Source organism: Hypomesus transpacificus, chromosome 26 (assembly GCF_021917145.1).
Source record: "Hypomesus transpacificus isolate Combined female chromosome 26, fHypTra1, whole genome shotgun sequence".
Taxonomy (NCBI): domain Eukaryota; kingdom Metazoa; phylum Chordata; class Actinopteri; order Osmeriformes; family Osmeridae; genus Hypomesus; species Hypomesus transpacificus.
This window is the reverse complement of record NC_061085.1, coordinates 9,074,928-9,087,415: the sequence shown is the minus strand read 5'-3', so window position 1 is coordinate 9,087,415 and position 12,488 is coordinate 9,074,928. Positions and strand designations below refer to the sequence as shown.

Here is a 12,488-nt window from a genome sequence, read left to right as displayed (position 1 = left end):
ACGCATCATTAAGGGTCTCACTTATGTTTTTAATCATCAGAAATACATAAATTAACTTTTTTTTTTTATGGAAGAAAATAATGAACATCACTGGTCAAATGAAACATCTGAATAGTGTTCTTGAAAGTTAATGTAAGTAATATGTATTAGATAATACCCAATTGCTCTGAAAGTACCAAGTCAATGAAGGGAATAGTTAAGACAAGTTAAAGACAAAATCTACGTATTTATTACATATGTAAGATGCAGGTGTCTGACACACTCAAGATGAGTATCACAGAAGACTGGACAATCAATACAGGAAATCAAGGGAGTATATGGTATCACAATATGGGAGGATAAAAGATGATTAGCATAGCCTTCACAGGCACAGAAAAAAGGACACTGTATGCTAGATAGCTTTTGTTTAGGTCTTTTGATATGGCTCGTGTAAATGGCCTTGTCGCTCCTTATATTTTCCTCATTCAAAGTTGCATGGCATTATAGACTAGGAAACATTGTGACCTCTGACCTACACTAGTGTCACAGGCCTTTTCTAGTCGCACCTTACAAAGAACTAACTTATGGCTATGCAGGCATAAGAAAACAGTATAATGACAGCTTATCAATGATACAAGAAACATAATTAATAGATAGGCATATTTCTCTCTATTTGACTCAGTTACGTTTTTAATCATCAAAAATACACAAATTCACTTTTTTTAATGGAACAAAATTATGAAAAAGATCACTGGTCAGATTTAACATCTGTCTGAATAATGGTTTTGAAAGTTCTTGTAGGTGAGCACACTTGAGACCTCCTCCTCATCCCTCACTGCGTGGCTGAATTTCTCTTCAAAAAGTCTTGCATTTCTGCAGACCTGTTTTGTTTTCGTTTCACAATTTGACTCAAAATCTTGACACTTTTGCTCCGATAATTGCTTTGATTTTGTATTTTTACAACCTCCATGTGATGATTTATAGATCTGTCTGGGCTACGGACATGATAATGCAGGTACTGGGCGTAGGGGTTGTGCAGCATTTGTAACTCAGCAGGCCCTAGGTCACGTCTGTCCAGTAACTCCTCGTATATCTCATCAGCTCCATCACGTCCTGACTTAGCATAGATAGATGCAAGGTCCAACTTGGCCTTCAGGCAGGATTCTGGGTAAAGAGCGATCACTTCCTGGAACAGACTGATGCTTCTTTCAATGACACTCTTACTACAATGGATGTCATCCCTTGAAAGGACTTTCCACCTGTAAGATGTCGCAAGCCTGTCTTTCAAGTAGCGATCATCTGGATTTCTGTCAAGGGCCTCCTGTACCAGGTCTATAGCTTCGTCCTGTGTTAAGCAAATTCTGAAGACTCTTAGTAAGGGCCTAAGACCACTGTAAGCACCGCAAGGCCTACACAAAATCCTCCCAGCTAGCGCTCGTATCTCATCCGGACTGACTTTCTGACTCTTAGCCAGTCTTAGTAAGTAAACGGCAGCAAGGTATGTATTCTCCTGATCAACTTCCTTAGCCCTTTTAAGTTTCTCCAAAATCTCAGCTTCCATCTCTGGAGTGCACCTGTCGTGAACCAGGTCGAGGGCTAAAACGTGGCTTGTCTGCCATTCCTTTCTATCAGGTTCCATTGCAATTGCCTTCTGGAAGCATTTTATTGCCGTTGCCATTTTGTCCTCGCCAAACTTCATGAGAGTCCAGGCTTTCTCTGCGTACACCTCAGGGTGCAGTGGATCCTCCTGGGACGGAGGGGGGTGATCCCTCATCACAGCCTCCACCTTCTCCAGGTAGTCCTGACTCTCCTTCATGTTGTTCAGATGGAAGTTCATCCAGGCTAGGTTTCCATAGTTGACCAACAGCCATGGACCCTCTTCTGAGACCGTGTTGTTGATTTGGAGAAAGGCCTCCCCTGCCTTTCTGAGATACTGGACGGCAGAATCAGTACAGCCCTGTCTGTAGCGTATGAAACCCAGGAGGTTGTAGATGTGACCCAGCCAGGTGTACCCCTCGTCAGTCTTGATGTCTTCCAGGTGATCTCTGAGACTATTCAGTTTTGACAGGCTGCAGGTTACTCCCCACGTGAAGTGGCATTCCAGCTTTTCCAGTTTCAATTTCAAGGCTGTCTCAGGAGTGCTGGTTGGAAAGACAATTTAGAAATATCAACTATGGAAGGCATTGAATACTTAATATTCAAATATGAATTTATTTCAATGTAAACAAAAAACATCAAGATCAACATTTTTGGGATCTGAATTTTACTGTTTGATTTTGAGCAACCTGAATTTCCGAACCAACCAACCACCGGGTGCACATCGCAAAGTAAATAAGTAAAAAAAATTAAAAGATGCCTGTCCATATTTTTCTAGGCCTACCCCAAAATATTTCTCTGGCTACGCCCTTGCAAGGGGTTTATATTCCAGATAATGACAGGCGTTCTTACATTGTCCGGGTTTCCCAGATTCGTTAAGAAGCTCTTAACACTACGATCTTCTTAACAACGTTTTAAGAGCGTTCTAGAGCGCCCTTAGAACGTTCCTAAGACGCTCTTAGCGTTAAGAGCTTCTTAACGGATCTGGGAAACCCGGCCATTATCCCTTACATAGTAGTGAAACGTACTTATCTCATAGTTAGGCAGTTGTCTGTTTCGATATCTTGCTGGTGCTAGAATGTCTGACTGAGTTTCATTGAGTGCGTGGCATTATATGTTGATGGAGATGTAATCAGGACTTTGAGTCAGAGTTTAGCCTTTGTATTTTGTCCGTCCTTAAACCCAACCCTTTCTTGAGCAACGAAACAGACAGAAGTCTTCCTGCCTCAGTTTCGATTTCCCTGTCTTGTGTGTGGCTTGTAATAGATCTACCCATAGCTGCCCGCCAGGGGCGGATTTACACAGAACTTCTACACGTCCAGTGTGTCATTCATCTGCAAGAAAAAAAAAGTAAACATGTGCTTCCCTGTCTCTCTCCCTGTCTCTCTCACGGTCTCTCTCCCTGTCTCTCTCTCTGTCTCTCTCCCTGTCTCTCTCTCTCCCTGTCTCTCTCTCTCTCTCTCTCTCTCTCTCTCTCTCTCTCTCTCTCTCTCTCTCTCTCTCTCTCTCTCATAAACTACACTCTGGCGACTTGGGGGTGGCCCTGGAAGATCTGTCTGACCTGGATCAAGTGATAACCCCAGCGTCAGAGGGCAAAGGGTAAAACTGCCCCTAAGAAGTATAATTTTGTCGCTGATATCACTTAGAGAGGGGCGAAATTGCCCCCATAATTTCCTCTAATATAGATAATTTAATTAACTTGTCAAAAAAATTGTAGCCTATTTAACCTGGTCCAATTACCATAGAATGTTTTTGATTTTCGCCTTTACTGGTGTTGCGGGTGGTTAAAGAACCAAACGTTCTAAAAAATATACATACAAAATAATGGAACGCTTCTTAATCTTAAAGACCTGTAACTGCTTGTGTGAGGAGAAAAACGAAACGAATGAACCGATGGAGTTGAACAGACAATTGAGATTTGCCCCAAGTACTTGGGAAATGACACAAGGAGTCGACACGTTTTTACACCCACCCACCCACCATTACGTAGCCTTTTTGCGCCGGAAATTCCATGAAGCACCGAAACATCTCGTAGCAGCAAAACAGTGGGCTCCAGCTGTAGCCGAAGGCTGCAAGGAAGGTAGCACACAAACCATGACCATTGCCAGTCATATTCCATATTTTATGGTTAGACAACGTTTAATAACATCCAACCGGTAGAACCCTCACGTAAGGTTTACATCATTAGCTAGCGAGTGCTCATTCTTGCATGGCCTTCCAAACTAGCAAGAAAAACGTTAGTTAGAGCTAGCTAGTTAGCTGTTAAATATAACCCAGGACGGTAATCTCCTTGATCGAGCTAGCGCTACGTAAGCATTGTCTTGGACTCAAATTTGGTTGCATTCTTATTTATTTACAGATTATGACAATTTGACTGTAAATGAGTATCTGGTGTTATTGAGGGGACGGTGCATGCCTTATACTAGCGTGCTGTGCACCGGGAGGTGGGGAGGGTTACCCGTGTCTCGCTAATGTCCGGGATGGACACCTGGACTCCAAATCCCCGAGCGAAACCTTTCATTCCCCGCCAGCAACGGAGCCTGTACCTCACCTGGAAATACAAACTCACTAACAAGAGAGCCATCCGCCGATTCTGCCAGGTGTGAGCAAACATATTTGTCAAAGGCTGATGCAGTTAGTTTAAGCTCAAAGCCCAAACATAGTATCTATTGACACATGTTCGTTTTAGTGGCATGCAACGTCGAACTGATCTTTCTCTGCTCTGCAGGCTGGAGCTGTTCTGTTTCTGCTGGTCACAGTAATCGTCAACATTAAACTTATTTTAGACACAAGGAGGGTAGCAAATGAGGAGGAGGCAGCACAGGAGTATGGTGAGTAATTTCTCCTAACAAAGTTCCATCATTAGTCTGGATCGGAGCATAAACAGTTCCCTTTACAGAGGATGTCCTTCCCAACATGGAGACCCCTCGGAGGCCGGCTAGCGGACGCAAGGCCCTGGACATCGAGGTCTACTCCAGCCGCTCCAAGGTCTACGTGGCCGTAGACGGAACCACAGTGAGTGGCAATTGGTTCTCACCCTGTTCTGGCTTCGGTACCTCCCTTTTCCCTGATTTCTGAATCCTAGTAATCCCTATACCTGTAGTTATATAATATATATAGGCATTTATACCCACATTTTCATGATTTTCCCCTAGGAGTACTTGTACTCCCCATTTGAGAAACACCGGTCTGTGGAGACAAGTCTTGTTGTGTTGTTAACTGGTGTTGGAGGGTACGGGCAGTGTTGAAGCGTCTCTCCCGTCCTGCAGGTCCTGGAGGATGACATGCGTGAGCAGGGTCGGGGGATTCATGTCATCGTCCTCAACCAGGCCACCGTAAGCCACCTCGCAGAAACACTTACCCAAAACTTTAAACGTCAACAATGGTGAATCCGCCCGATGTGGTGACGTACCCCTACTTGAACATGAGCCACGCCCGACCACGTTTGTGTTGTGTGGGTATGGGGCAGAGTGCTTCTTAGAAACTCTCCTACTCCGGTCTCTTGTCAGTTTGGTTGTTGTCGTCGTAGGGACACGTGATGGCCAAGAGGATCTTCGACACGTACTCTCCTCACGAGGACGAAGCCATGATCCTGTTCCTCAACATGGTGACCAGAGGCAGGGTCCTCATCTTCACCATCAAGGTCTGTCTCCTAGCAACCCATCGTCTGTCTCCTAGCAACCCATCACCAGAAGACCTCACATGTCCACCCATCGTCAAGCACTACCTCATATGTTGTTAAATGTGTTTTCTTTTTGAAGCGCACGACAGTTGGCTTGACACAAGTGTGTTTTGTGTGTGTGTTGGTTTGTTGTTGTGTGTGTGTTGGTTTGTGTTGTGTGTGTGTTGTGTGTTGTGTCTGTGTGTACTGTGTGTGTGTGTGTCATGCAGGATGAGGGCACGTTCCACCTGAAAGAAGCAGCCAAGAACCTGCTGAAGGGACTCGGGAGTCAGGTGTCCCTCAACCTCAGCTGGAGAGACACCTGGACCCTGGTGGTGAAGAAAGGAGGTACACACACACACACACACACGCGCATCCTCTGTCTCACTATCTGTCACACAGTCACATGACATCATACACTATTTATTCAAGGTGTGTGTGTGTTCAGGTCAGGTGTATGGTGAGAAGCATTCTAAGTCTCCTGCTCTGTCTACATGGGGAGACCCTGTACTGCTGAAGACTGAGGTGCAGCTAACCGCCTCTGAAGGTACCTGACATGCTCAACATTCATATGTTATTCAGCAGACGCTTTCAAATAGAAAACGCTTTCAACAGGAAGTATTGAAGAGAACCGAGGCCCAGAAGTACATCGTTCTTACTGTATTCCTGCGGTCAGTCATCGACCGTTTGTCTTCGTTTCCTGTATTTCTTGCTAAACGTTTACAGCTGATTAGTCTTTCTTTCTGTTCTATGAAATACAAAGATATGGTCAATAAAGATACCAGAAGGACAAGGCGTGTCTGGACCTGAATAGAGATTAGACAAGGACCAGAAAAAGTATTCTCCTCCTTAGGATCACGTGGTCTGTTGGACTTCATTATTGCCTAGTAACGAACTCCACCACCTCCACCCCCCATCTCCACCCCCCCCCCCCCCCCCCCCACCGTCACCCCCTCCACCACCTTCTCCTCCACCCCCCACCTCCTCCACCCCCTACCTACACCACCCCCTACCTCCACCACCCCCCTCCCCCAGAGGCAGAGTGTCACTGGGCTGACACAGACAGGAACCGAAGGCGGAAGATCTTCTGCAGTAAAGTAGAGGGTTACGGCAGCATCTGCAGCTGTAAGGACCCGGCGCCCATCCAGTTCAACCCTGACCCGGTGAGGACCTGCCCTGCCCTGCCCGCTACTCCTGTGTGTGTGTGTGTGTGTGTGTGTGTGTGTGAATGGGATTGTGTGTGTGACTATATGTATTTATATATGTGTTTTTTCTCTCCAGCTGCCCGTCAATAACGTGATGAACGTCCCCGTGGCGGTCATCGCAGGAAACAGACCCAACTACCTGTACAGGTGAGGACCGGGGCGGAACAGTGCTCCCTCTCACCCGGCGCCGTGGCAACCAAAAGCATGTGGTTGTGTTGGAGCGGCGTTTGTCTTGAGCGTGTGTTATCTTTGCGCAGGATGCTGAGGTCTCTGCTGTCGGCTCACGGAGTCAACCCTCAGATGATAACCGTTTTCATCGATGGATACTATGAGGTGAAGCCTTCTCTCTCCCCCAAGTCCCCTCTCCCTCCAAGTCCCTTCTCTCTCTAAACATGGGTTCAGTGCTTCTCTCGAATTCAGTCTTAACTAGCTTGTCTGTGTGTGTGTGTGTGTGTGTGTGTGTGTAGGAGCCTATGGACGTTGTGGAGCTGTTTGGGCTGAAGGGGATCCAACACACTCCCATTAGCATCAAGAATGCCCGGGTGTCCCAGCACTACAAAGCCAGCCTTACGGCCACCTTCAACCTGCACCCTGTGAGTCACTGCAGAGACAGACACCAGCCCAGTCACTGCAGACAGAAACTAGCCCAGTCACTGCAGAGAGACACCAGCCCAGTCACTGCAGAGACAGACACCAGCCCAGTCACTGCAGACAGACACCAGCCCAGACACTGCAGACAGACACCAGCCCAGTCACTGCAGAGACAGACACCAGCCCAGTCACTGCAGACAGACACCAGCCCAGTCACTGCAGAGACAGACACCAGCCCAGTCACTGCAGACAGACACCAGCCCAGTCACTGCAGACAGACACCAGCCCAGTCACTGCAGAGACAGACACCAGCCCAGTCACTGCAGACAGACACCATCCCAGTCACTGCAGACAGACACCAGCCCAGTCACTGCAGACAGACACCAGCCCAGTCACTGCAGAGACAGACACCAGCCCAGTCACTGCAGAGACAGACACCAGCCCAGTCACTGCAGAGACAGACACCAGCCCAGTCACTGCACAGAGAAACACGAGCCCAGTCACTGCAGACAGACACCAGCCCAGTCACTGCAGACAAACACCAGCCCAGTCACTGCAGAGACAGACCCCAGCCCAGTCACTGCAGAGACAGACCCCAGCCCAGTCACTGCAGACAGACACCAGCCAAGTCACTGCAGAGACAGACACCAGCCCAGTCACTGCAGAGACAGACACCAGCCCAGTCACTGCAGAGACAGACACCAGCCCAGTCACTGCACAGAGAAACACGAGCCCAGTCACTGCAGACAGACACCAGCCCAGTCACTGCAGACAGACACCAGCCCAGTCACTGCAGACAGACACCAGCCCAGTCACTGCAGACAGACAAGTGTCTCATTCTCTCTCTCTCTTTCTCTCTCTGTCTCTCTCTCTCTCTCTCTCTCTCTCTCTCTCTCTCTCTCTCTCTCTCTGTGCTTGTGTTTTTAGGATGCCAACTATGCCATAGTGCTGGAGGAAGATCTAGATGTTTCTATTGACTTCTTCAGGTGGGTCTAAGACGTCCGATTAATGGAAAGGAATGAAGGGTGGTTAAAACATGGGGTCATTGAGAGAGAGAGAGAGAGAGAGAGAGAGAGAGAGAGAGAGAGAGACAGGAGAGACAGGAGAGAGAGAGAGAGAGAGACAGGAGAGAGACAGGAGAGAGACAGGAGAGAGAGAGAGACAGGAGAGAGAGAGAGACAGGAGAGAGAGAGACAGGAGAGAGACAGGAGAGAGACAGGAGAGAGACAGGAGAGAGACAAGAGCGAGAGAGACAGGAGAGAGAGAGACAGGAGAGAGAGAGACAGGAGAGAGAGAGACAGGAGAGAGAGAGAGAGAAGGGAAAACAACGTTCATTTTCAGGCATAGCCTATCTCGCGTACGTCTGGAAAAAGAAAGAAAATTAAAGCTACAACAATACTGCTATTTTTTGTGACCTAAATCTTGTGTTGGCAGTATTGATCTGACCACAGGGAGGCAGCAAATACACACACTTCCTGCTCTGTAGAAAGCTCTGGAAGTCCCTCTCTCTTTGTTTGGCTGCAGCCTTGAACATATCAGTTGTTCACAACCAACGCTATCTCTTTTTCACAGAGGAAACACTTTAAATGGATTAGAAACATTGGTCCCTTTTGACTTGACTAAGCTTTGTGCCATTTCGCGTCAGTGAGCATCATTTTTGACACTGAGCCTTTTACATTTCTGTTATTGATCATCTGGTTCCAGAAGGTTGGGTTCTCCACGAAGAAGCTAGTTGTTGATGTTTTGGACAATAGATACTTAACTGAACATGAGGCCATAGAATGCCCACAGTCCACAGTCAGGAAGTGTGCACTGAAGCCCTGCTGGTGACATCATCATGATGATGATGTTGTTGTTGTTTTTCAGTTTTCTGAGTCAGACTGTGCATCTGCTGGATGAGGATGACAGCCTGTACTGTGTGTCTGCCTGGAACGATCAGGTCTGCTTTCCCTCCCTCCCTCCCTCCCTCCCTCCCTCCCTCCCTCCCTCCCTCCCTCCCTCCCTCCCTCCCTCCCTCCCTCTCTCTCTCTCTCTCTCTCTCTCTCTCTCTCTCTCTCTCTCTCTCTCTCTCTCTCTCTCACTCAGCCCCACACACTTTCCCAACCCTCTCCCTCACACACACCTCAAAAACAAAATACAACAACAGACCTGTTGCTCCAGCACGTCCATATTTGTGTGTGTGAGGGTGTGTGAGGGTGTCGTCATGGCGGCTGGTCACATGGGTGGTGTGTTCCAGGGCTACGAGCACACAGCAGAGGACCCAGCACTGCTGTACAGGGTGGAGAGCATGCCTGGCCTGGGCTGGGTGCTCAAGAAGAGCCTCTACAAGGACGAGCTGGAGCCCAAGTGGCCCACGCCAGAGAAGGTCTGTGTGGGGGGGGGGTACTAGGTACCTGTAACACCCTCTGTGAAGCTAACCCTGTGTGTGTGTGTGTGTGTGTGTGTGCGTGCAGCTGTGGGACTGGGACATGTGGATGCGTATGCCAGAGCAGAGGAAAGACAGGGAATGTGTGATTCCAGACGTGTCTCGCTCTTACCACTTCGGCATCATCGGACTCAACATGAATGGATACTTCCACGTAAGTACCCCCCACCCCTCCTCCTCCTCTTCCAGGCAGCAGGAGGAGGGGGATCAGACGTTCTAATGTGTGTTCTCTCCCTACAGGAGGTCTACTTCAAGAAGCACAAGTTCAACACGGTTCCCAAGGTCCAGCTGAAGAACGTTGACGGGTACGTAGCCGGCGCCCAACCGCCGTTCTGTAACGTTGAGGTGAAGCCAGAGTGGGAGGAGTTTAACAGGCGGTGAATCGTGTGATTGGCTCCCACAGTTTGAAGAAGGAAGCGTACGAGCTGGAGATTCAGAACCTGTTCAAGTGAGTGAGAACGCCTCGTCTGTAAAGCTCTACTGAACCCTGTCCTGCACACTGGATTACTGACCTGTCTGTTTCTGCGTGTGTGTGTGTCGGTGTGTGTTTCTGTGTGTGTGTGTGTGTGTCTGTGTGTGTGTGTTTCTGTGTGTGTGTGTGTTTCTGTGTGTGTGTGTGTGTGTGTGTCTGTGTGTGTGTGTTTCTGTGTGTGTGTCTGTGTGTGTGTGTGTGTGTGCTCTGACGGCGTCCCCAGGGAGGCGGAGGTGTTGGACCACACCAAGGACCCGTGTGAGGACTCGTTCATCCCGGACGGCGAGGGGCGGACCTACGTCATGTACATCAGGATGGGGCAGGACACGGACATCTCCACCTGGACGCAGCTCGCCAAGGTGACCGCCACAAGCCGCTCCTCTCTCAACCTTCTGGATTGATCGTCGTCCCGGCAACCGGTGTTGGGGCGACGTCTTGGTAACCGGTGTTGCTCGATTGTGTCTCCAGTGCCTTCACGTGTGGGACCTGGATGTGCGGGGGTACCACAGCGGCCTGTGGCGACTGTTCAGGAAGAGGAACCACGTTCTGGTAGTGGCGGTGCCCATCTCTCCCTACTCGTGAGTAATCCTCCCCCCTCCTCCCCTCCCTTCCCCCCCTCCTCCCCCCTCTTCCCCTCCCCCCACACCCCCGTAGTTCAGTGTGTAAACAGTTACAAACCTCTCTCTCTCTCTTTCTGTGTTCTCAGCGTGAAGAAGCCAGCTCATATCACTCCCATCCACCTGGAGGCTCCACCCAAAGAGGAAGGGGCCCCAGTGGACCAGATGTAGAAGGAGCCGCCCTCCTCCCCACACCTTGCCCCCTCGGAAACAGACCTCCAGCCGAGCCTTAAACGCCCCTGTCCGTCCCGCCTCCCACCACCAAGGGGCACCACCGCCTGGATGGATAGTGGAGCAGTGGTGCAGATGCTTCTGGGATCTGTAGTTTTTTTTTTTGTAGTGGTATTTTAGTTTTCTTCTTTTAACACTGAACTACTGATCCCGTGCCATTTCCTGTGCTTCACGGGAGGAAGATGTCAACCTGCAGGGCCAGTGCTGCAGGGCCAGTCCACTTGTGGACGCTATTCTCCAGACAATAGCAGGGAGAGAGGCATGGATGGAAGGGGGAGATCTGGGTGAAACACCCGATCTGTGTCTCCCTGACAACGGTTGGCCGAAGTGAAGGAAGGAAGGAAGGGGCGAGGGAGGGAGAGAGAGAGACGAGAGGAGAGGAGAGGAGGGAGGGAGCGAGAGGAGGGAGGGGATGAAGAAAGGATGATGTTCTAGCCGTCCTGAACTGACACACAGGAACATCATACTTCATACCTGCTTGTGTTAGAACTACTGAGTGCTTCGTCCATCCTGTACATACATTTTTAACTGAAGTCTATTTATTTAACTGCCATCGCCTAGTCCCGAGATTTGAGCTTTCATCCACTCAGATAAGTGCATCTTTTTGAAGCCTAACATTGTTTACAGATATCAAATAATACTAATGTGTATATAGATACATATATATATTTTTGATGAAAAAGAGTCCGCTTATTTTTCAGCATTAACGACTGAGGAGGCGTTGGTCTGTTCTTGAGGGGATTATTTTGCGGTGTTCTGTTGGTTCCAGGTCACATGACCATGGTACAAAACACTCCCTAACTGAAACACCCCCCTAGTGTTCTCAGTTTAGTGCTGTTACGCACATGACGTCTCAGAGATAAAGAGCGGGCATGTTGAACACCACAGTGTCAGCGTCACTACAGTGTCACTACAGTGTCAGCGTGACTACAGTGTCAGTGTCACTACAGTGTCAGTGTCACTACAGTGTCAGCGTGACTACAGTGTCAGCGTCACTACAGTGTCAGCGTCACTACAGTGTCAGCGTCACTACAGTGGCCAGCGCCCCTACAGTGTCACTACAGAGTCAGCGTCACTACAGTGTCAGCGTCACTACAGTGTCAGCGTCACTACAGTGGCCATCGTCACTACAGTGGCCAGCGTCCCTACAGTGTCACTACAGTGGCCAGTGTCACTACAGTGGCCAGCGTCACTACAGTGTCAGCGTCACTACAGTGTCAGTGACACTACATTTCATCAGGTTAAGGATTCGATATTCCTGGATCTCTGTTTGCAAAGCAGTTATAACAATGGTTGGTTGGTCGATTTTTTTATGTTTTGTGTGTGCTCATGCATGTTTTTTTATTATGTACCGTACTGTCGATTCAAAACTTAGTAATATTAAATTTCTGTGTAAACCACTAGTTATTTTGAACCCAGTCAGTTGTGGAACACAAAACACTACTGTACAAAGTACTGTACAATGTACTGAACTTTTCAATAGAGTAACTGGATCTTAATCTATATGGGGCAAAAACAGTGTTTTTCTTTATAGCTTTTCAAAGATGGTGTGAGATTTCACAATGGCTCTTGAGGTTATGCATTTTGACAAGTATTATATATTTTAACCCTTTCATGGAGATGAATAAAGATAATGTTTTTTAGATGGTGTCTGGTGTCTTTTGTGGCCATAAGCAATCTTAAATTCTACATGTAATTCCATCTTTTAAGT

General features: G+C 48.3%; 2 protein-coding genes across 5 annotated transcripts; one reads left to right on the top strand and one right to left on the bottom strand.

Moving 5' to 3' along the window:
- Nucleotides 1-46: 46 nt before the first annotated feature.
- Nucleotides 47-2,972, bottom strand: LOC124487325 (interferon-induced protein with tetratricopeptide repeats 2-like). 2 transcript variants are annotated; one of them, XM_047049571.1, is made up of 2 exons: nucleotides 2,608-2,947; nucleotides 47-2,120 (listed from the first exon to the last, which is right to left on the bottom strand). In XM_047049571.1, exons 1-2 carry the CDS (start codon nucleotides 2,610-2,612, stop codon nucleotides 812-814), a joined length of 1,314 nt encoding a protein of 437 aa, XP_046905527.1. In that variant the 5' UTR covers nucleotides 2,613-2,947; the 3' UTR covers nucleotides 47-811. The 2 variants fall into 2 exon arrangements, 1 of the variants encoding a protein (XP_046905527.1); XR_006958360.1 differs by having other exon boundaries at nucleotides 2,031-2,120; nucleotides 2,604-2,972.
- Nucleotides 2,973-3,564: 592 nt separating this feature from the next.
- On the top strand, nucleotides 3,565-12,217 carry pomgnt1 (protein O-linked mannose N-acetylglucosaminyltransferase 1 (beta 1,2-)). 3 transcript variants are annotated; one of them, XM_047049868.1, is made up of 21 exons: nucleotides 3,565-3,655; nucleotides 3,935-4,175; nucleotides 4,304-4,406; nucleotides 4,475-4,590; nucleotides 4,845-4,910; nucleotides 5,105-5,218; nucleotides 5,467-5,584; nucleotides 5,685-5,783; nucleotides 6,272-6,399; nucleotides 6,518-6,588; nucleotides 6,699-6,774; nucleotides 6,909-7,034; nucleotides 7,960-8,018; nucleotides 8,899-8,971; nucleotides 9,269-9,397; nucleotides 9,486-9,611; nucleotides 9,698-9,762; nucleotides 9,861-9,905; nucleotides 10,153-10,288; nucleotides 10,398-10,507; nucleotides 10,636-12,217. In XM_047049868.1, the coding sequence occupies exons 2-21, from the start codon at nucleotides 4,047-4,049 to the stop codon at nucleotides 10,715-10,717; spliced, it is 1,971 nt and encodes a 656-aa protein (XP_046905824.1). In that variant the 5' UTR covers nucleotides 3,565-3,655; nucleotides 3,935-4,046; the 3' UTR covers nucleotides 10,718-12,217. The 3 variants fall into 3 exon arrangements, with proteins under 3 accessions (XP_046905824.1, XP_046905825.1, XP_046905826.1); XM_047049869.1 differs by having other exon boundaries at nucleotides 3,573-3,884; nucleotides 4,002-4,175; XM_047049870.1 differs by having other exon boundaries at nucleotides 3,601-3,655; nucleotides 4,002-4,175.
- The last annotated feature ends 271 nt before the right edge of the window (nucleotides 12,218-12,488 follow it).